The following is a 25,441-nucleotide window of genomic DNA, read 5'->3' on the forward strand; positions in this document are numbered from 1 at the left end:
AACAACTGAAGGTACCACAAGCATCTGCACAAACAATTGTATGCAAATATAAAAATCTTGGGACCACACAGACACTGCATCGTTCAGGAAGGAGGCACAAATTAACTCCCTGGGCTGAACAAACTTTGGTCCGAAAGGTTCAACTGAACCCTAAGACAACAACAAAGGAACTGGAGAAGGAGTTGGAGGCATCAGGTACAAAAGTATCTACATCCACCATTAAGAGAATCATACTTTGCCATGGCCTAAAAGGCTGTCGCTCAAGGAAGAAGCCCCTACTCCAAGACCGGCATAAAAAGCCAGAATGAAGTTTGCAGGTGATCACTGGGATGAAGACCTAGCCTTCTGGAGGAGTGCTCTCTGGTCAGATGAAAGAGAAATTGAACATTTTGGCCATAATGATCAGCACTATGTATGGAGGAAAAAGGGTGATGCTTTTAGTCCAAAGAACACTATCCCAACTGTGAAGGATGATGTTGTGGGGGTGTTTTGCTGGAAAAGGGACTGGTGCATTTCAGAAAATAGATGGCATCATGAGGAAGGAGGATTATCTAGAAATACTGAAGTAACACTTCACAAGACATCAGCTGGAAAGTTAAAATTTGGTCGCAACTGGGTCTTCCAGCAGGACAGTGATCCTAAGCATACCTCCAAAGTTGTAACAAAATGGCTTAAAGACAATAAAGTGAAAGTATTGGAGTGGCCCTCAATAAGCCCTGACCAGAATGCCATAGAAAATTTGTGGACTGAACTGAAAAGGCGTGTCTGAGCAAGGCGGCCCACAAACCTGACTGAGTTACACCAGTTCTGTCAGGAGAAATGGGCAAAAATTCTGGAAAAGTATTGTGAGAAGCTTGTGGAAGGCTACCACAAGAGTTCGATACAAATTAAGCAATTAAAAGGCAATGCCACAAAGTACTACAAAGTGTATGTAAAATTTTGACCCACTGAAGACATGATATAGTACACAACAGCTTAAATAAATCTGCCTCCTAGCTATTATTTTGAAATGACCTCTCATGGAAATAAAGTAGATACCCTAATTGACTGAACACAGGAAATGCATGAAATGTGTGAGTTGTGAAAAATTGAGTTTGAATGTCTGTAGCCTAGGTGTATGTAAACTGTAGCTTTGAAATTGAAAGACAACAAAAGTTGAGAAAAAACACATGCAGCAAAATTATGAAAATATGTGAATTGCAGACCGAAGTACAGGTACACTAGCAAACTCATGAGAGGTCAGTAGAGCATAGAACCACCCTTCTGACACAGGTAACAGTGAGAAAGGTCGAAGGCCCCCAGCAGTAAACACTAAAAAGGAGTCTGAGGTTTATGAAATGGTGAAGCACCTTAAAACACAGCTAGCGGAAGTCATGACTTCACCACTACTTCACCACTCCTTACCTATAGTAAAGTGAGGATGTAAGGCCTGTCAGGAAAACAGCATTGGCAACCAGTGTGTGGGCAACAGGGGCATCACTCTAAAAGTTGAACAAGAAAAACACACAAGCACACGAGAAAGACAAGAAAACAGGTAATACTGACCTGGTAGCCATTAGGGGGAACACTAATTCACCCATCCATAACACCTCAGAGCCATGGAGAGCAGTGTAGTGATCTTCACAAGCTGATACATGACAGCATTAAACACTTAGAACAGCGTTAGGTGGCCAAAGAGCAGCATTGGGTATCTGTGGAAAAACTAAAGGGATCTGCTTATGTTAGCCACCTCGAACCCAAGCGTAACGCGCAGCTACAAAATCTCATTGGCAGAAAATGCATGGTGAACTGTCTATTTGAAAGCGTAGCAACGCAAACGTTATGGGATACAGGTTTACAGGTCTGTCTCATTAACAAAGGCTGGAGGAAAAAGCATACAGAGATATGGGGTACTGAGAAGATCTTGGGATCCGGAACACTGATGGAAAAGCCATGGACCACAGCCATCCCATTCTCCGGAAGGATTGAGGTGAGGTTCTAACTTAGAGGGCACCGACAACCAGAGCTGTTGGTTTCAGTGCTTATAGCTCATGACCCAGATGTTGAAGAGGAGACAATAATCAGCTATAATGTAATAGAACACCTACTGAAGAATTGAAAAGATATGCAACTGGATGCCATAACAAAGGCTATGGGCACCGCATTCTCTGTTGATTATAGAAAGGCAGAGACATTGGTGAAACTCATGCAGCATGAGGATGCTGAGGTGAGTGAATGGGTAGTGAAAGTGAGCTGGCAAAGGACAAGCATCCCAGCTGGCCAGACAAAGGCAGTGAAGTGCACAGTAAGAACAGGCTTTATGTCAACCAACCAGGAAGTGGAGTTGGTCCCAGATGACAGTCCAAGATGGCCAGATGGACTGAGCATCAACAAAACCATAATCTACCTCCCAAACGGTACATAGTCCAGAGTCAACATCCCTGTCAAAAATGCATTATGTCATGACATCAGCAGCCAGGAGCCATACCACCATGCACCCGGCTATTACCAAATGGCTAAAGATAAGCAAGTGTGGGCTTGGTTAGTACTTGGATTGGAGACCACCTGGGGGGGGGAGTTGCTGTTAGAAGTGGTGTTGGTGGGCCAGCAGGGGGCAATCTTCCTTCTGGTCAAATAAACCCCAATGCCCCAGTGCAGTCACGGGGACACTCTACTGTAGGAGATGCCGTCTTTCGGATTAGATGTTAAACTGAGGTCCTAACTCACTGTGGTCATTAAAGACCCAATGTGCTGGCAAAATTCCCAACATGGCTCTTTAAAACTTGCCACCTAATCATCAACCGATTTCATTGGCTAAAAATGTTCTCTCCCTCTCCACCTTAGCTGACATGTGGTGAGTATTCTGGCAAGAAATGACTGCCATGCATCACCCTGGTGGATGCTACACATTGGTGGTTGGTGAGGTGAGTTCCCACTCATCACTGTAAAGCACTTTAAATGCAATCATTTATTCAGTCATTCATTCATCACCCTCAGCCTAAGCACTGCCCTTAATCAGATAGAGAGTGTCAAAGCAGTCTACCCAGCAAAGGAAAAGCCTATTGCAGTGAATGGATCAGGAAGTCACAACCCAGCAGAGGTGGCAGAGGGCCTCAGCCAAAGTACTGCACAGACGGAGGAGAATGTTCCACAATGCACCAGAATGGAGAACTATGGGAGTCCCCAATGTTCATTAGTCATCTGACACCAAAGCAACAGATCAGGATGAGACAGATGTTGAGAGAGGAAAATGGTGCATTCTCCTGTGATGACAGCAACATGGGATGCAACCCATCACTGGAGCTCAAGATCTGACTGAAAGACACCATCCCAGTTATATGGGCATACACATCAGTGCCAAAGCCACTGCATAAAGAGGTTAAAGAATATCTGGAAGCCCTCATGAACAGGGCATGGATCATAAAATCCAAGTCGTCACCAATTGTCTATGTGCGAAAGAAATATGGGAGCTTACATCACTGCTGTAACTATCAACTAGAAGTCCATCCCTGATCATCATCCCTTCGCCTGCATACAAAACATATTAGAAAGTCTGTGTGGAAGTGCCTGGTTTTCAGTGCTCGATGAGGGGAAGGCACACTACCAAGGGTTCCAAGACAAGAGTAGCTGGCCACTCACAGCGTTCATTATGCCATGGGGTCTCTACGAGTGGGTGTGGATACCATTTCATCTCTTGTCGGCACCAGCTTAGTTACCTTGATGACAACTTAATACGCAGCAAGAAGTTCGAGGACCATCTGAATGATCGCCGCAAGGTGCTTTGTCCTACAAACAGGAACAAAGTGTGATGTCTTCAAAAACTAATGCGGTTCCTGGGGAAGCTTGTGTCCAAAGACGAGTTCAACTGACCCTGCCAACATAGCACCCGTGTAAGCACTGTGAGAGAGTAAACCTGTGACAGTAGGCCACCTGCAGTAGTTGTTAGGATTCATCTCTTTCTACCATCCTCATATCCCAAACTTCTCACAAATCTCCAAGCTGCTATATGACTTGTTAAGCATGGATAAGACTAAAGTGAATGGACCAAAGCCAGAAGGGAAAAACAAAACTGGAAGAAAAGGAAACAACCTGGAACAACTTCAATCCTATCACCCTGTTACATGGATGATTATTATTAAAGAATATCATGAAAAAGCACCAATCATCCTGCACTGTTAGACTTCCTAAGAAGGCCTTGGGGCAGTGTTATACCAGAGACATTAAGGCAAGCTCAAAGTCATAACTTATGGATCGAAAACACTAACAGCCCTGGAGAATAACTGCCACTGTCACTCTGGAAAATTAAGAGTTCCTCAGCATGAAGTGAGTGATTTGTTACAGATCTAGAGATTACCTGTACAACACCCCTTCGTTCACTGTGGACACAGAAAAAATGTGTGCTAAGCTTAATGCAACCACCCACCGCTGAGTAGCTGAGTTAGCTGACTTTAATCTCACCATTAAATATTGACCATAGGAGGATAATGCTGACATGGATGGCTTGACATGTATGCCCTTGGAGGAGGAGCAATATATGGACAGGTGATCACAATAAGTAAATCCTAAGGTCATAACAAATCAAAGCACTGTCACTGCAGTCCAAAGACCAAGAACACTAGATGTGTCCAGTCACCATTTCAACGGCATTGACAGAAGAGAAGGACAGTCAGTTACCATCCCCAGCTAAGTTATCTAGAGAGGTCTTAAGAAAAGCCCAAGAGGAGGATCCAGTTATCAGCAAACTACTCCAGCACACAACCACCCAGACATAGTGTAAGCAAGGGTGCAGAAGTGTCACAATGACAGCACTGCACTCATGAGAGAGAACAGACAGATCAAGATGGTATCCTGCACCAAAAAACAGCGACCCATTCCTAAATAGTGTTACCTAAGCAGTATCACTACATGATTTTGAAGGAGTTGCATGAAGATATGGGGCACCTGGGCGTAAAGCGGACTCCTAGTCCAAGATCGATTCTGCTGGCCTCATATGCAGAGAGATGTGGAGCATTACATCACAAAAGTGTAAACATCCCAACTAGCCCACAGGAGCACCACTCAACATTGTGGTAACCATTTACCCTTTTGAGACGGTCTCTATAGATTTTCTACACATGGAGAAATGCAAAGGTGGATATAAGTACCTTATGAGTATCTTAGTCATGATGGACCACTTCAGTTGCTTCACACAGGTCAACCCATGCGCTAACAAGAATCCCCATTCACCCCCAGGGGAACAGCCAGGTAAAACACTTCAATATAATGTTACTGTCTATACTTAGGAATCTCACAGATGAAGGAAAAGCTGATTGGAAGAGTTTCCTCACCAAAGTGGTCCATGCCTACAACTGTTCATGCAGTGAAGCAACAGAGTTACTTATTTACTATCTTCTGTATGGCAGAAACCCAAGACTCCAGACTAACATCATGAGAATAAGGCTCATCCTATCACGACTATATGAGCAAGTGGTGAAAACGAATGTATGAGACCTATCGACTGGCATAAAAAAGGCCAAGCAGAAGGAAACAGAGGAAAAGCCTTTTATGATGGATTCATTGAGCCCAAACTAGAATCAGGTTGCAATCCTAATTTGCAACATGAATGAGAGGGGAGGACCTAGAAAGCGGAGATCCTACCGGGAGGAATGAGTGCATGTTGTGAAACAGAAGAAAGATGACTATCCTGTTCATAAAGTGCAACTTGAAAGTGGCTAGGACCAGATAAGCATCCTCCATAGGAATCTGCTTTTACCCTGTGACTTTCTTCCAGTAGAGGAAAGCCTACCTGAAAAACCAGGAGTGAGGAAAAATCCGAAACAGATATCATCGATCAGAGAATAGTTCAGATGACGAAGAGGGAGTCTTTACTAGACCACCCTGGATGGAGATCCAGTAACAAGGCAGTACCCAGCTCAGACCGCATGCAGAGGAGTTCCACCCACAGCAAGCTGCCACCGCAACAGAATCAAATGAAGAGGGGAATGTGGAACAGAACCCTGTGGAGAATGAAGATGAAATGGTATCAGAAGTAGACACTGGTGAAGTGCAGAGAGTTGAGCCTGGAGACGAGTCTGACTACAGCAACGACTAAGAGGAGGTGTCCAGTCATGAAGATGACCACAGGGCCAAGCAGCCAACCTCTCTACCTGACAGCAGACTACATTCTTTAAGAAACAAACACAAAAATTTGCATACAACACTCTAGGACAGCCTACAATCATGTAGATATACTTACCTTGTTCTTACACACACACATGCACACATACACTCATACTAACTTCAGTTAGTTAATGTTAAATGTTAGTGAATGAAAAGTTAAGGGGGAAATTCAAATGTAACCTGTTAAGGGCAAAAAGAAATTTCAGTCCAAGCCTTAGGTTGGTGAGAAAGACGGAGTTTTCCATGGACCATCAGCAGTGTTGGGCAGTAGCGCCGCTACAAGTAGCGGCGTTACTAGTTTAACTACATTTCTCAGTAGCGTGGTGGTAGCGTCGCTGTTTTCTGAATCAAATAGCTTTTCAGTAGCGAAGCTCTTTTATTGATCAAGTAGTGCGGTAGCTTCCACACAACCTACATTTTCCCAAGCATTTCTGAAGCTCAAGCGCAGTGGAGCTTTCTGCTGCGGTCTGAAATAAAACTGCTAAAAAAAACTGACGCCACCGCCATACACGGACCTGTATGTGTAGCCGACAGAAGCACTGTATGACGGTGACATCACGTACCAATCCTTGGGCTGATGCCTGGAATGCAGACACACGTGAGTTTGAGTTTACTTGATAGAAAGATAGGTATGTAGCTAGGTAAACTGTTTATTTTAGTTTATTTTAGTTATTGCACTCGCGCCTACTTGCTTAATTATTGCTTGTATTATTTGCATAGACTGCTTTGCTGCATTTGTTTGTGTTGATCAGATTAACCTACAGGGTCCAAGTTAAACTACGCAGTTGCTCCCTCCCTGCACATGGAACTGTACTTCCCTCTAGGGTTTTTAACACACTTGTCCCTGGTTACGGTTATAGCCTACACTTTGTTGTACATCGCTCTTGAAAAGAACATCTACCAAATGCCTGTAATGTAATGTAATGTAACAAATAGGAGGGAAGAGGTGGGGAAAAATGAGGGAACAGAGGAAAAGTTGAAAAGTTTAGTTTACTCTGAAATAAGACATTTGTAGTTTTTAACGTTGACCAGCAGAGGGTACAACAAAAATGCAAGTCTCTACAAAACCAAAGTATGGTGGTTAATCAAAATTATTTGCTTGAAATTTATGTAGATATAGTTACTAGTACAGAGTGGGCCTAAGAAAAATACCACTTTTTAAGCTGCCAATCATATAGATAGAGTACTTTATTAATCCCAAAGGGAAATTAAAGTGTTACAGCAGCCACTTGACATAAATCAAAATACAAAAACAATGAGGTAGGCTAGGTAAAAGAAACAAATACAACTAAAGGCTGAATTATATACAATAACTAAAGAGACTAGAGAACCATAACCATAACTATAATATACTATTTGCTGAGTATACACTGTTCAATTATGTTAATATCAGGTGGAAGTCAGGTGGATATTGCTATGGTAGTAAGGTGCATGATTGTCCATGGATGTTAGAATTAAGTGTGCATTGATACTTGAATAAGACAATATACAAAATTGTAGAATTTTATTTCTTTTGTAGAGGATCCACCCAACTAAAATGGCCTCCTTGGAATGAAGTTGGTCCTTCCCCGCCTCTGACACTCAGGTCTCTGCTCGCCTGAGGGACATCCAGAGCTGGATGGATAACCACCATCTTAAGCTGAACCCAGGTAAGACGGAGATGATCTTCATCCCTGCTCCATCCTCTAACCTTCTCGACTTTTCTATTTCCCTAGGGGACACTGTGGTGTCATCATCACCCACCGCAAAAAACCTTGGAGTGGTGATGGACAACAGACTGTCCCTCTCCCAGAACATCACGGCGGTGAGTCGAACGTGCAGGTTCTTCCTGTACAACATCCGGAGAATCTGCCCCATCCTCACCACCTACGCAACCCAGCTCCTGGTTCAAGCGATGGTCCTGTCCCGCCTGGACTACTGCAACTCACTACTGGCTGGTCTGCCAGCATCCGCCATCAGACCCCTGTAGCTCATCCAGAATGCTGCAGCACGTCTGGTCTACAACCTCCCCAGACATTCCCATGTCACCCCCCTGCTCACTGACCTCCACTGGCTGCCTGTTATGGCTCGCATCAAATTTAAGACCTTGGTGCTTGCATACCAGGCAGCTAAGGGGTCAGCACCAGGGTACATCCAGAGGATCATCAGACCCTACACACCAGCCAGACCTCTCCGTTCTGCCACCTCTGGACGCTTGGCACCTCCCCCTCTTCGCGTCTGTACTTCCCGCTCCCGTCTGCTGTCTGTCCTGGCCCCTCGCTGGTGGAATGACCTCCCAGTGGCGGTCAGAACAGCAGAGAATCTTACCACCTTCAAGCGCAGACTGAAGACTCATCTCTTCAGGCTGCACCTCTCCCCACCCCTCCCTAGCCTATAGTTTAGCTCACTGTACCTAGTTAGGATAATATGATTACGTTAGTGTATTTGGCAGGATTGTTTTTGTCTGATTAGGCAAATGTGATTCCAGTGCTAGTTTGTACTTGGTAGGATTCTTGTTTGCTGAACAGCTTACTCTACAGGGTTGGAGTCCTGATCGATGTGGTCACTTCTGGCACTACGATCCTTACTTCACTCTAGTGTTTCTTTTGCACCTCTACATCGTGAACCAATGCACTTGTTGTACGTCGCTCTGGATAAGAGCGTCTGCTAAATGCCTGTAATGTAATGTAATGTAATGTATGTCTTAAATGGGAGTGTTTCTTTATTTATGCAGACGTTCACACTTGTTCAGAAGTAGCAACAGTTCAGCATTGGAAAAAATGTACTAGCTAGGCTATACAATTAGCTAATGCTAGATTGCTAACCAACCAAACTGCAGGCTGGAAGAAAGCAGAATATCTTATAATGATTTAATAGTGATTATAATTCACAACGTATCACATCACGGGTAAATCCATAAGTGATCAAAATAATTGATTAAATACTCTGCAAAAGTGGAAAAAAGTCAGACAGAAATATAGTTTTGCATTGCCAACTTGATTTCATTAAAACAAAGATGATAAGTTATGTGCAGATGCCCCACATGCTCCCTACATATCCCCCCTTTCAATTCCCTATCAAGTCTTCTGACAAGAATGTCCAAAGCAAGTGAGTAATCTGAGTTATGTGATCATCTTTGGTTGGACCAGAAGACTAGATGTTATATTTCCACACCCATGTTATTAGTTTTATTTGAGTATATCATGATCTGGACAACATTCAGAAAAGTGTTTTAAAAACATCATGGGTGTCCATTACAATGGTTGCTAGAATTCAAAGTACATAATTTCTAACAAGTATTTGAAAACGTGAATAATATTGCAAATAAAGAAATTTCAACCACACCATTATCCATAAGCTGACATTGATTTTTTTTATTGATATGACATTGATATGATAACTAGCTACACTGTTCATATGAAATGAACAGTGTAGCTAGCTAACAAGTCAGAAGATCCCCCTGTGGAGCCATCTATTGTTATTTTATTTGGTGTATATTTAAATATTGAGCTGAATTGTCAAATATCCAATGCAGGCAACATTGAATATAAATTTGGGTTTTTAAAAAATTAAAACAGCAGCTGCTAGACAAAGCATTGTGTGGTCAAGTGGTGTAAGGTGGCCAGTATCCGCTGATGTGAGGGCAGTTTGGCAATTTCCCCTTTAATGGGTAAGGTTATTATATTATTATGATTATTACTATTATTATTATCAGAACTCATATGAAGGGAAATTTCAACCGAGCAAAGGCTCATGTGATGTAATTCTCAAATTCTAGAACATCTGATGCGCATGCTGAAAAGACTCATGCTATGTGGCCCTTGAAAATATTTTAGAATTTGCGTGCGAAAGGGTTACAAAGTTGCCGAGGAAATAACAATATAGCCTTACACTGGACTATATTGTCAGTCTCATAAACAGTCTCATACAATTACAGTTATCTATCAGACCATAAATTTGGTACTTCAATTAATAATCAAAATTACAAATATTAAGGATCAAATAACTAAATCAAAGATTTAAGAGATAACCTCAAGGATATATTTCTTGGATAGGCTATTTTGACTCAGATTCTCACGTTCTGGCAACATCAAAACAGACACGAGTTTAATATAAATAATTTATTAAACAAATGTACAAACACAGAGCATACACAAACTAATCTAAATGGGGAGAACTATGTTAAATATGAAAGGTAGGAGGGCGTATGTGTGTGTGTGTGTGTGTGTGTGTGTGCGGGAGCATGTGCACATGTGTTTGTGGATGAAAGGGGGAAGGGCAAACGGTGGGTTTGTTGCATATGTGTGGGGTACATATATATATATATATAGTGTACCAGGCATGACTAAATAACTTAGCTCAGCTATGTAGGAGTATTGCTCCCAGTAGTGCTGGAGAGTGAAACGTAACTTCAGCTCTTAAGCAATACATGCAACCAAGCTAGTTATTCTTCCACTACCAACTATACTATGAGAGTGTTGTCGTTAGGGTTGGAAAGTTAGTCGGGGAGAATGAGAGGGAGAGAGAAAGACCACATGTGCGGTTGTATTCCAAGGTTACATCACCAGCGCAAACAATCTGAAAGGCCAAATGGAAACACACAAATACACAGTAACATGTGTACAGACTAAGCCAAACTGCTATAGCCTTGAAAGCTTGTCCATCCGTCCATGCAGATAGCAGCCTCCGGTGGTCGCTGTGGAGTCCTGGAGAGAACAGTCTTGGTATGGTGAATTTGTGGAGGTTTCCAGGCATGAGGTGTGCAAGCTGAGTCCTCGTCCCATAGCAGCGGCAATGTTGTCCCCCGCTGGTCGGTCGTCAGAAAGGATCTTCTTCGTAGTGGTTAGTCGATGCAGCGCCGGGCGTGCGCTGGTTTCCACGTGGGATGGACTAGGTTTAGTTGCCACAGGCGAGCTAAGTCGGGAGAGCCTGGTTACTGCTTACAGCAACTTTATCTGTGCATTTAGAGAAGTCAGTGACAGCAGCGATCTTAGGCATTCTGCAAGGAGTTCCACAGGAATTCCACAGTATGTGGGAACTCAAAGGACAATGGTGCTTTGGGTGAAAGGGCAGGAAGAGGCCGTGCAGGAAGAGAGAGATTGCTGTCCCTCACTTTCATACTTGGTAGGGGGGATCTTCACACTGGTGGTGTGTGACAAAGATTTAGAATGCTGTGCACACCGATGATTTTAGCAGATGTGCTTCATGTTCTTAAAGAGTCATTCTTTTCCTTTGGATGGTACAGATTGAACAAGTGTACCTACAAAGTAATATGCACCTTTAGTTAGGATAGTGTACATGATGACGAGTGTGTGCACAACGATATCAGCCATGGGCACAGAAAACAGGAGATAGATGTCTGTGGTCACTTACTTAGTTCAGCAGAGTATCTTGATCAAGTAGAAACTGGAACTTGACTCCTGTAACTTACTATACATAATGACCAAAAGTACCAGAACGCCCCTTAGTCTGAGGCTGTTTTTCATGGTTTGGGCTCAGCCCCTAGTACCAGTGAAGGCAAAATATAATGGTACAGCATACAATCACATTCTAGATGATTCTGTGCTTCCCCAAGAGTTTGGGGAAGGCCCGTTCTCGGACACACAGCGAGGTCCATATAGAAATAGTTTTGTTGAGAACGGTGTGGAAGAACTTGACTGGCCTGCACAGAACCCTGACCTCAACCCCATCCAACACCTTTGGGATCCATTGGAAAGCCAGCTGTGAATCCATACATATATGTATGTATTTGCATTTTATTTTACTTTCCTGTTAATTGTCAGTACTGCACATATGAATTAATTAAATCTGTTTTGCTGTAATTGTGTACATCTGAGCTGTTGTGTTCTGTGTTTTTAAAAATTATTGAAATTTAAATAAAAACATTAACAACAAAAACTGACGATAGATTATCATTCTAGGTCATATTGATTTTCCTGTCCTTTGGCGCTGCCTATTTTGGACCTACATAACCAAGACACTTTGGAACACAAGAAAAACCAAGTTCAGACAAGAACAAATCCATACACTAAAGATATATAAAGTACAAGGTAATTAACCAATAAAGCCACATTGAAAGCAAAATAAAGAAAAACCTTTGTGACTGCTTCAAATGTTTTGGTATCAAGAAAGTTTGTTAAACTCTAATTCAAATATTATCATTTAAATTCTAATTACCTGTAATGCAATAATAATAATAATTTTAAAAACATGGATCACACCACTGATGAATGACAATTTTCTCAACAAGTTTGACGTTCTGACAAATTGGCCGACCAACTCAGTATGACCTAAATGGTAACTCAAATGATAAGACTAGTGTGACAAACAAACATTCAGTGCTTCCATATGATGTTACAAGGTAGGTCAATGTGATAAATTTTTTTCACCCTTATATCAGTTGCTGTGGAATAATGATGTTGCAATTTGGCAATTTGAACAGATTAATTAACTATAATTTATTTATGTGAAGTGTCACTATGCATAGACTATGAATAAGTAAATGCACCCCTACTACTTTTTGGCACTTTTTAATCAAAAGGATATTAGATCCCCAGATAACATTAACAATAAAGTGAAAAAGAGAGCTTCCGTCTGTGGCTGAGAAATCCTCACCTGCTGGATGACATATTTCAGGTACTGAGACTCCAGCACAGTCCTGTTGAGGGTGCTCGTGGAGCAGGGCTGAGCGCCTCTGTATGGTTGAGGGTTGTAACTTCTCAGGGCATGGGTCAGGTCACTTGACTGTTTCCTTTCCTCAAGGATATCTCGAAAGTGTCCCCTCCCGTCTGGCTGTCTTTGCTGGAACTACAGTTGGTAACAGTCACTAGCTCACAACCTTTAATGCTTCATTATACCCAGAATGAGCAGGCTAATATGCATGAGTGGAACACTTCAATTTAAGGGTTTTTCCTTTTTTTGATAATTACACATACTCTAGATTTGCATGCTTAATTTGATTAAATCTGAAAGCAAATGAAATCACTGGCTCAAATTGATGAAAATGAATAAAAACCTGGTGATCAATATCCTTCCAGTGTTAGAGACACCTTATGTTTGCCTTTCTGTTATCCTGTGGTGGGTTTCCAGAAAGCTTCTTAATGCTAAGAACCCCTTATGATCATTATTAAAATAACGCTAAGTTACATTCGTGACAAATGTGTCTGTTTAGTTCACTCAAGTTAGATTACTCATTTTCAGCACAGAACCCCTTTAAGATTCCGCTTGCAGTCGTCTGCCCTGGCAGCACGCAATACGCATGTGCAATCACAGCCTGCAATAGCCTAAAAAGTGACGCTGCCTTATAGTCTATTTTTTTAATGTATGCATTTCATTTATTTGGCAGACGCTTTTATCTTAAGCAACGTACAATAATTGCATACCGAAGGTCATTGGAATAACTACGAAACACAGGTCCGATAAGGTATAATACTAATTAGCCATAAACACACTAAGTCCAGTTCACACAGTAAGCATAGGCTAAGTCAGAAAGTTATGGCAAGTCTAGCTAGAATGAGGCATAATGATGAACTATAAAATCAAGATAACAATACAAGTACAATATAAGTGATGTTGTGAAAAATTGAGTTTGAATGTCTTTAGCCTAGGTGTATGTAAACTTTTGGCCTCAATTGTATTAGGGGGAGAAAGAGACATAGAGCTGCGGCAACACCACTTATATTAAATACGTTTCAGTTCCGGACTCGGACTCAAGGAATCAGAATCTACAGTTCCTTCATGGGTTCGGTCACCACCGCTATCAGTTCTAGAGCCCGACCGATGCCAGATTTTTGGGTACGATGCTGATCCTGATTTTGGAGAGTCCTAGCCCACCGATTACCAATGTTTTGACCGATATTTTGTCAAAAAGTGCAAAATTTTCAAATCAACTTGAAAAACTTATATTTTTATTAAAATTTCTATATTTGAGAACATTTAACATGCATTTTTATGAATATTATTATTATTGTTGTTAATTTGTTATTATTATTTATTATTATTACTTATTATATATTCTCAGTAAATGAATTATATTTTCTTATTTTATTCCTACTACAAAGAGTAAGATCTCAAAGAGTAAGACTTTATCTAGCGAGCTTCCCTGTCCATAAGAATTTGGTGGTGAAAAAAACTACAATGCGCTCTGCGCGTGACTAGATGACACAAACTGGCTCGCAATAACGCATTAGCTATTGACACAGCCTCATTATTTCTTATTATCTATTCTCAGTAAGTTAAATGAATTATATTTTCTTATTTTATTCCTACAACATGATTTCAAAGAGTAAGACTTTATCTAGCGGAGCTAATAAGTGAATCAAGTGTAACGTTAGATGAAATTAAATTGACTGGATGAAATACGTAACGTGAGGCTTCCTTGTCCATAAGAATTCGGCGGTGAAAAAAACTACAATGCGCTTTCGTGCAGGTTACCCGCGCTGTTGGTTGATTCACTTCTCCAACAGCAATCCTTCTCACATGTTATCACGACAAAACTAGATAACATGGCTTAAAATGATCTACGTTAGAAGTGTTTTATCAGGCTTTTTACTGTCTGGTTAGCTTGCTACGATGACGCGAGACTAGATGACACACTCGCTTGCAATAACGCGTTTGCTATTGACACAGCATCATATAGCAGCTAATATTATTATCTCAGATAAAAAACAAATGTGTGATGCATTCAATCACCATTTTATTTCGGCTGGTTATTTATTTGAGAATACAGCAACATCCTCTGGAAATGTAGATCCTACGCTGCTTATGTGCTCACTGCCACTTAATAAAGGCTTGCTAGCCAGCTAGCTTGCTAAAGTTAACCAAATTTGTTAGCTAGCTAGCTTGCTTGATAATGAGGATTGATAAACATAGTGGTCGTATAAACGCATTTAATTAAAAACTTTCACATGTTCATTGTTGAGTATTGTTGAGAAAAACATGCAATCTGTGTGGAAGTGCCCATAAATAAATAAATATATACCTTTATTGCAGCAACTGAATCTGTGCAGACAAGTCTTGCTGTGGAGAATATTGGATGAGGCACGAGTGACAAACGTCTTATTACAGAAGTAGCGTGTCACACTTGTATTAGAGATCCCTATACTGGATAATTCTAGCAAATAGCAATTACAACGTTCAAACAAACAAGTACAGGATAAATAATCCATGTTTTTTTGTTTATTATACTTATTTAAAAATCGGGACACATCGGATGCATAACTGCCGATCCCGATGTCGTCAAAAAAAGTCAAATAATGGCCGATATATCGGCCAAACCGGTATATCGGTCGGGTTCTAATCAGTTCAGGAACTGAACTGTTGTTCCATTGGTCACACCAACAGGAGAGTCTCAGAGCAAAGCATGTCCCGCTCAAGTGGATCATATTTGTTGTTGTGCTAATGACTTCAACAGACAACAGAGCCCAATTGTGAAAAATGGATAAATAGGAGGAGTAGCTACAGATTCAGCAAATGTCAAGTTTCCAAATTAACTTACTGAGGGGTGAACAAAAGGAACAAATCCTTACTTGGAGGTGACTCAATTTCTTTTGTTCACCCAAAAGACTTGTTCAAAAGGAACAAATCATTCACCAATAACACACCACTAGTGCTTTGCAAGAAGCTTGTATTTGGGAAACCCACATTACAAGGGAACATTCGTTGCTTAACCCCTTTGCGCAAATGCCAAATCTGGCTAATCTTTGCCCATTTAGGGGGTATCCTATTCAAGCTTAGGAGGTACCCTATTGGGAGAAGCTTTATAAGTCCAGATGTGAGCATCACAGAGACTTGAAAAATGGCTTAAATGAAGCAGGACACACTTCGATTTGTTTATATTCATAATTTAGGAAGAAATAAAATGCCAGAAATACAATTGTCTAGGCAAAAAATCTAAAATTAATTTGCTGTTTTTAGTTTGCAATGAAATACTGAGAGACTGCATATATACAGCAGGTTAAACTATACATGTCCTGGATAAAAAAAAACTCAGGGTGGATATGAAGATTAAAGTTGATTCTGATTGCAACTTCTCACAACGTTTGCTCGTCAATGTATTCTTCTGCACTTTTGGTTCAGGCACAGGATTCTCTGAAGTGTAGCCATGACAATTTAGCTTTTGCTCCACAATTCATGGCAATGTTTTGGTCTTATTTATATGAGTACAGCAATTTGTTTTATAAATGAAACAATCAGATTATAATTGGATAAAAAATAATCAGTTTATCAAAGTGAAATTGTCTTGTACATTTTAGTCTAATTTAATAATCTATCATTACAAATCATATTCAAATATAGTGTTTATTTTATGGGTATATATTTTATATTTTACAAAATGTGCCCTGAATATAAAAGGTAAACTATGAGGCTGCCACACTTATAGGCTATTGTAGCTTGATCGCAAGCATGCATCGAAAGTGCATGAGTGCGCTGCCAGAGCGGAACAGCTGCAAGCGAGATCTTAGGCCGGAAACATACCCTACACAAGTAGCCTACGTAAACGCAAATGAGAACGCTAGGCCAATGCCCTGCAAACGCATGGCTTGGTTGTACTTGGCGTGCGTTCTTATGGCCATGTGGAGGTAATAAACCAAAGTCCTCAAGGGGGTGATCCAGGACAGTTGTGAAAGACTTAGGGAGAAAAAATCACAAATCAAAGAAGATGGCTTTATTCTGTTGTTTCCATCCTATAATGCCCCTCGCTGCGACACTTAAAACTGCAGTTCGTGCTTGCATTGCGTTAAGAATTTCAGGTGACACATTTTAGTAACAATGGATGAAACCAACTTTGCTTGTTTCCGGCCTTAAAGAGGTTCTTTCATCGAGATATACAAGAACTAGAGACAGCTTCCATGGATTCCTATGGGAGCTTCTCAATGGTGCATGAAGCGAATTTATGGAGGCTTCCATGTTTGACTATGGGACTTTTGGCACCAGAGTGTGCGCACTGGGTAGGCTACCCAAATGTGAAGGTTCACTGTAAAACCGGTAAATGCAGACCAAAGACATTAACCAACGGGGTTGCGCCCAGAGAAAGATTTCAAATCGTCTGACGAACTGTGACTTTTCTGGCAAGCTACAGGATTTTGTGGAAGAAAACAAGTGACTCATTGGGACATGGCCATTTCTAATGTTGCTTTTAACAATTCTGCAAGTTAAAGTAATAAATAGGCTAAGGCAGTTGATATTTTTATAAAAGCATTCGGCAACACTGGACTGTACATTAAATTAGCTGGCTAGTTTGCTTGCTATATATTGTTACCTTCCTTACCCATAGTCGGACACTTGCCCAACCCTGAACACGCTCTCTTATGTCCCGTCCTTTTCACTGAAAATTTAGAAAGGACGTGGGCAAAAAAAGTAGTTGTCCCATATTTAGGGTAATTAAACTACCTTTGCGTGAACTTTCATGTCCATCCAAACATATGGGCATATTACTACTCAACCCAGCTCCTGGTCCAAACAATGGTACTGTCCCGCCTGGACTACTGCAACTCTCTTCTAGCTGGCCTTCTAGCATCTGCCATCAGACCCCTGCAACTTATCCAGAATGCTGCAGCTTGTCCGGTCTCCGGCTCGCATCAAATTCAAAACATTGGTCCTAGCATACCAGGCAGTCAAGGGGTTAGCCCCAGCATACCTCCATAAGATTTTCAAACCCTACATGCCAGCCAGATCCCTCCATTCCGTTACCTCAGGACACCTGGCACCTCCCCCTCTTCGCACTTGCGCTTCCCGGTCACGTCTCCTGTCTGTTCTGGCTCCATGATGGCAGAATGACCTTCCCGTGGAGGTCAGAACAGCTGAGACCCTGATCACCTTCAAGCGCCAACTGAAGACTCACCTCTTCAGGTTGTACCTCTCCCACCCCTCCCTACCTCCCTGTAGTCTAACTGGCTATGTAATCTTACTTGTTAGTTGTTTAGCTGTTTATTTTAGTTTATTTTAGTTATTGCACTCGTGCCTACTTGTTTAATCATTGCTTGTATTATTTGCATAGACTGCTTTGCTTCTGCTTTTGTTTGTGTTGATCAGATTAACCTACAGGGTCTAAATTAAACTATGCAGTCACTCCCTGTACTTGGAACCGTACTTCCCTCTAGGGTTTTCAACACACTTGTCCCTGGTTATGGTTATACACTTTGTTGTACGTCGCTCTGGATAAGAGCGTCTGCCAAATGCCTGTAATGTAATGTAATGTCCGGTAGATAACATTACTAGTCATATAGAAACTGGCCCAAGATAACGACTGTGAAATTAATAAGCACTAAAATAATAAAATACACCCACGCTTTACAGAGTTCCGCTTTTAGCCTTTTCACCAAGTTTAGCTATCTTGCTAATGACTCATCGGATGCACACACAAAATGACATATATAGAAGTGCACATGTTTAAAACAGCTAAATTTTACTACTACAGCTACTTCTCTAGTAGCTCACTGGGTACGTGTCTGCCTGTACCAGTTTTGCATGTGTGACAGCCCAGGTTCGAATCCCTCCTCGGACTCATGAAAATCTCTCAGTCATTACATTGCCTTGCTGAGTAACATTTAAACTATATTTTTTGCATCTGTATAATCTTTGCAGGAAACTAATTTATATTTCCGTATTTTTATACAACTACTAATAAAATATACCCACACTTTAGAATGCTCTGCGTTCAGTGTTCTGGCCGTTTTTAACGTTAGCCAACTTGCTAACCAGACGACGGACAGATTGTATAACGTCTGTAGCTCATCGGGTGGCGCGTCTGCCTGCAATAATTTTGGATTCTGACACACAGGGTTCAAATCCCCCCAGACTCAGGAAAACCTCTCACTCATTACAGTGCCTTGCTGGGTAACTGAAAGTAAAACATTTAAACTATTGCTTTTATATATTGCTTTTATTCCATAATCTTTATGGAAAAGTCATATATTTCTGTATACAACTGCAAATAAAATATACCCACACTGTACACAGTTCCACCATCAGCATTTTGACAGAGTTTAACATCAGCTACCTTGCTAACAAGATGACAGACTGAATATATAACAGTAGCCTACAGACAGCTGTCAAATTAAACTATAATCAGTGTTGCACTTCGGTCCGGTAGTTCACGTTACCAGTCGTATAGAAGCTGGTGCAAGATAATGACTTCTTTATGGCAAGCCGTTTTAGCTTTAATTAATTTCTGGAGGATATCCCAAATTCAATTCTAAGTAGTTAGAATGCAAATTCTTAATATCAGAAATTCAATTGTAACTAGGGTTAGGGTTAGGGTTAGCATTCTAAAGCAGTTAAAACAGCAACATTATTCTTTCGATTTTGAATTGTTCTTGCATCCCCTCCCCCTTTCAATGTCCAATTTTGCAAAAGATGGCAATGTTGAATCACGGTTCTAGTTACTGGCTTCATTTAGGGATGCCAACCATCCCGCAAAATACAGAATCGTCCCTTATTTGGACAGTAGAATAGGCGTTCCGTATTTAACTCATGGCTACGGGACACATTTTCATCTGTATCTTTGTGAACGATTCCGTTTGTAGTAACCGCTGTTTTGAATACAATTCAATAGTTAGCTAGCTAGCTAGCCGAGATATGCTGTGAGACCATTCTGACCTAAAACCCAGAATTTTAATATTGGCTAGGTGACAAGTGACATCATAAAGCTAACTGGCATTCAAACCCGGTTTCAGAGTGTCTTGGAAAAACGCAATGTCTACACTGCGAGACCGCAACATTTTAAAAAGCAAGACAGAGCTAGGGAGAATAATTTGATTGAGTTATGGTTTCATGTAGCCTAGTTTTCTTAAATAATGTAATGACAAAAATGACCAAAATTGGTGCTAATTGTACGGTATAAAAGGAGAAGGAACAATTTTTTCTTGATAGAATCATTGTTTTCATAGAATTAACAACCAGAGGTTTTTGCTTAACAACGGTGCAAATAGAAAAACCAACCAGAGTTTTTGCATAACAACGGTCCAAATAGAACTACCAACCAGAGTTTTGCTTGACAATGGTAAAATAATATGCCCAAACGCCCGCGGAAGAATATTTCACTTTTAGCTGATTAAATCGATAAAAATCAATAGATATAAAAGTAACCATATATAGTCATTGTTGGTAACCCGTTGTATAAGTGGATTAACCCCCTCCGGGCTGTCCTGTTATTGGAAAATAATGTACTTGGCTTCGCCTCGGCCGCATCACCGCCCCCGTCATGCATTATTTTCCAATAAGGGGACAGCCCATTGTGGTTTAGTCCTTACATAGGCCACAACATGTGCAATTTTTTAATCTGTATTCATGTAGGCTATGTAGATCCCCCACGCCCCCTGCCCCCTTCTGTAGAATGAATGATTGTACGTGTCTTGGTATAAATGTCTGTTTATAAATGTGAATATTACATGCTGCAAGGGAAATATTGCCACAGGCATAATGAAGTATTCCATGTCTGTGTGTATGTATGTATGTATGTATGTATGTACAGTATTATTTTACAATCGGTATTTGAAGTTGAAAATATACAAGGACTTGTAGCCTATATTTTGTAACATGAACTTGAGAACAGAGTGAAAATATCCTTTCTTTAGGTATTGACCAGCAGATTCATACATTAATTTAAAGCCTTGCATGAGGCAATTTTTGTTTTTAGCCACTTTGAAGTGACACAAACTTTGAATGTCTTCAGATGGTAAGATTTGATGAACACAGGGCCAAGTTACTTGAAAGAATTTAGGAAACACTGGGTAGCACTGCTTTGGAATATAGCTTGTTTAATTTGTTTGAGCTAAGATAGGCAATATTGTTGCATGTAACTGATATCAATTGGGATGGCAGGCATGCCCCATACCTATACAGAACCGAGAGTTTGGCACTTTTCAGGGTTCCCCACAGAAATAACCACAACAGCCACAGACACTCAGCCCTTAAAAACATTAAATTCTGTACATTCTGACCCCATTTCAACAGACAGATTTCATAAACAACTTCACATGTCCACACAATAAAGCCCCAAACTAAGGGGATTTTGCGTTTTCTCCTTCTTCTTCGTCTTCTTCTTCTCATTCTTATTTTTCCTGCCGCCTATCCCACAAACAAAATGCCACCCCATTGGACATTTTACCGACACCAGCCAAATCTTCACCTACACAACCCAATCAAAAACTTGCATACACACGCAAAATACCCATACCTTTTTACTCTGAAACGTTTCCAGTTTAAACAGCTAGTCCTGTGGCCTAGTGGGCAAGGTTACAGTCTTGGGAACATGGGGTCTTAGGTTCAAGCCCAGCTAGTAACATGTTTCTTTAACCTGCTTTTACCCTCACTAATAATTGTCTACTACTTCTCAATTATCTACCCGCCGTTCACCGAACGTATACACTGCATTATGACGTACGGTCTGCACGTTCAGTTATTAACCGGCTACAATATTGCAAAGCCATATGGATTCAACGGGAGCTCTTCTGTGCTTACTGGCCTGTGTTCTTCTTTAAAACCACGGACAGGTTTGCTAATGATATTTCACGCATTGCATAGCTATGTCATGGTGCTGCACTAACAAAGTCACAGACTGGTAAACCTCCGGTTGAAGGATTGAATCCCGCCTCGCACTCAGGCTGATAATTTCCTCTTTTACACTAACGTTTTCTTACGCTTATATTTGCTTTACCAAAACTCACTCACGGCCACCCATATGCATTTCACGACGGCAAATGTATTCCTTTTATTAAAAAGTTACACCAGTTCACCACTGTGCCATTTCTACAAACTAGGCCTATATTTCTTTGCTACCGTACAAAACCTTCTTATCAGCAAACGCCACGTTTCTACATTCATGTTACCTTGCCCTGTTCTCTATCTAGCCACATACAAACAATTAGCCTACTACGTATGTACGTGCTGCAACTCCCCATTAAAACATTACATTTAAAATCATGACTCACTCATAACTATAACTACTAGTACTGAACATGAGAAAAGCACATCAGTGTAATAGATTTCACATGTTCCTTAACCCTCCACTTTAACGACTAATGTTTTATACCGACTGTTATATATACCGTTTGATATACCGCTTAGGAAACTAAGCTCGCTCATGGTCACTTCATTTACTTCGCACTATAGTCTGTGATCATGTCAACCTTCACCTACATGCCCATTCTGCTAAAAACATATTGTTTCATACGCAATTTCATAATTTCTCCTAATTTCTCACACACTTTTTTTCTCATATGCAAAGCCTGCTGGGACATATGCGTCTGCTCCTATTCTCCACTATCAAGTTTTCCGGTTCTAGCTTAGCAAAACAGCGAAGAGGATTCCAACCTGCAGATAAGCCTATCAAAATGCCTTATAAACCTTACAAACACTAAAAGTGCATCTCCACAAAATAACAGACAACGGAGCAGGACAGAAGGGTACACAAGTTGCGACCTATGAAGCTCTAATTCTACGGGCTTGCTGATTCTTTTGTCAATCAAGGCTTGTTGGATGGCCGTCAAATCTGTGAGTACATACACTGGCCATGTTTCACCTGCGTTTCTGATGCGTTTACACTTACGCCACCGCACCATTTGTCACAGCCACTGTTTTACATATATATCAAACCGAAACTGCTAAACGGTACAAGCTCATCAGACTGTACAAATTCAAAGGATAGCCATAATCCACAACCGTTTCTTACAGGGTCACTTCACATTTCTCACTCTCATAATAAAACGATTTGCAAAAAGAAATGATATCTCATAAAAAACATGTTTTCAACGTACAAAAATGCCAAGTTACTCACACATACAAGACATACACCGTCTATAAAAGTATTGACATCAAAATGACGCCAAGTTACGGTACTACAAACAATATAGGCTATCTTGCCTCACCAAAATGAAATAAGATGTAGGCTATTCCAAAGCAATGCTATCCAATATTTCCTCAATTCTTTCAAGTCACTTGCCCTGTGTTTTGTAATCTTACCATTTTACTATGTCATGCAAACTTTGTGTCAGATCAAAGTGTCAAATATTTTGAACTGCCTCATAGAACACATTGAAATTCATGTAGAAAACTGCTGGCCAGTAACTACAGAAAGCATATTTCTCCAGAAAACATATGTTTATACTTGCTTCTGAACTGAATTTGAGAAAATGTACAAGTGATTGTATATTTGCTACGTACAATAAATACTGCATGTAAAATACATATTGTACATACATAGCTACATAGAGAACTTCTTTATCCCCATGGTGACATTTCCCTCACAGCATGTTACATTCACATTTACGAACAGACATTTATACCAAGAAACATACAATAATTCACGCAACAGAAAGGCTGGGCACCGAAATACATACATACCAATACAAATTGGACATAGACGCCTATTCAATCAATCTTGACTGTGAGAAAGCCATCCACACATATGTTTGGCCTGTCCATGTACTGCATGCTTATACACACAGGGCCAAGTGACTTGAAAGAATTGAGGAAATATTGGGTAGCATTGCTTTGGAATACATCTTATTTAATTTGGTGAGGCAAGATAGCCTATATTGTTTGTAGTACCGTAACTTGGCGTCATTTTGATATCAATACTTTTAATGGTAGGCCTGGATTCTGGTAGTCTGAATGAATGAGCTATAGACGGTGTATGTCTTGTATGTGTGAGTAACTTGGCATTTTTGTACGTTGAAAACGTGTTTTTTATTAGATACTTTCTACAACGTCAGGTCTAGATTTGAATGAATGCTTATAGACAGTGGTTTGTATGTGTGAGTAACTTGCCATTTTTGTATGTTAAAAATGCGTATTTCGTCAGATATTATACTCTAAGGTTCAGCACAAGTTCAGCGGTTCAGCATCTACATAGCGGAAATGGGGACATTTGCTTTTTGGCACCAGAGGCTTACTAAAGTTAAATACCTCCAGTAACCACTGGAGTTTATGAGGATTCACAAAGAATGGCAATCCCTGGTCCCCTTGGTTCTTTGAGTGAGTGATCTAGACGGCTGATAATTTAAGAATGAACTAAACGGACACTTTCGTAATGAATGTGTTTGGGAAACCCACGTTATTTTAAGCATGGTGGTATGAGGTAGCTATGTAAAGTGGTTCTTAGCGTTAAGAGAAACTCACCGCAGAACAGCAATGGATCACCTGACTGCATATTCACGCTTTTATTTATACATTTTAATGTACATAACTATGATAGTATACACATATACAACTATTGATATCTGAATTGGTGCTTATTATTAAAGCGTCACTATTTGCGTGGCTTGCTGTGAACGTTTAGACTACGCGTGAACACGTAGAAAGATCAGTAGGCTACAAGCTGCAACCTACAGTATGATCTTAGACCTATTTCCAACGGACTTTGACAGATGATAGATTTAGACCTGTGCTCACTGCATGGCATTATGTTGATTAAAAACAATGAGGAACTAAGACAACATTTCTACTTGTACAAATGATTCAATTACATGTAATAAATGAACATTAATGACAAAATACATTTAATCTGAAATAAGATACTTTTACGGTTCAGATCAATTTAGATTACAAATGCGGAAGTCAATTGTAATGTCCTGAGAAACAGATTAAGTGAAAGAGGAAAAGCTGCAGGCTACTTTCTTACACACGTGATATGCTAAACCAAGCAAAGACACCAATTAATTAAATATTCATTCGTTAAAATATATATTTAAAAAATGTATAGCTACCGAACTGTCCATTGTATAAGGGAAATATCAGAAAGTGCGGCAAGTATATGTCCATACTGTTCGCGAACAACGCCGTACTCTTTCAATGATCGTATTCGGCAGTGTTCGTAAACCAATGAAAGAACGAGGTTTCGGGAACTCCTCCTGAAAATATCACGCGACAGCACCCGATTATCTTGAGAAAATGACCCATGACCTTGATGGATTAAAAAGTTTTTTCTCTTTTACAGCGTCAACCTATTGCAGATATTTTCACAAAAAAAGAACTTGCAATGCCATGACTACAAATTGTCATGGCATTCTAACACGGCAAGTTCTGACGGAAGCATTATTTATTCGTAATATTACAATGACAGATTTTGTAGCATTGGAAAGCATGCCTCGTCACTAATTGCGAGAAGCCTCAATTCCTTGTCCTTGAATGTCTCCAGTTTGACGGACTTTAACGGTCAGTTCAGCGCCTACACAGGGACGTTCGCAGTGGTGTCTGGCTCATACTCACAAAAGCAAGGACATGCATGTCTTTTGTATTGTAAATACAAATACTACATTGTATCATTACATTACATTACATTACATTACAGGCATTTAGCAGACGCTCTTATCCAGAGCGACGT

General features: G+C 40.5%; 1 protein-coding gene across 4 annotated transcripts in view; it reads right to left on the reverse strand.

Moving 5' to 3' along the window:
- The window catches only part of gnpat2 (glyceronephosphate O-acyltransferase 2), a 54,547-nt gene extending 29,577 nt beyond the window's left edge, over positions 1 to 24,970 (reverse strand). The window contains exons 1-2 of one of the 4 annotated variants that reach the window (XM_064341013.1): positions 24,825 to 24,970; positions 12,733 to 12,924 (exon numbers count right to left, since the gene is read on the reverse strand). In XM_064341013.1, coding sequence (XP_064197083.1) covers positions 12,733 to 12,924; positions 24,825 to 24,836 — 204 coding nt within the window. In that variant the 5' untranslated portion in view covers positions 24,837 to 24,970. Of the gene's footprint in view, positions 1 to 5,764; positions 5,976 to 12,732; positions 12,925 to 24,824 lie in introns of those variants that run through there. The other 3 variants (XM_064341014.1, XM_064341015.1, XM_064341016.1) reach the window with 3 other exon arrangements.
- Between the last annotated feature and the right edge of the window lie 471 nt (positions 24,971 to 25,441).

This window comes from Anguilla rostrata, chromosome 6, assembly GCF_018555375.3.
Source record: "Anguilla rostrata isolate EN2019 chromosome 6, ASM1855537v3, whole genome shotgun sequence".
Lineage (NCBI taxonomy): Eukaryota > Metazoa > Chordata > Actinopteri > Anguilliformes > Anguillidae > Anguilla > Anguilla rostrata.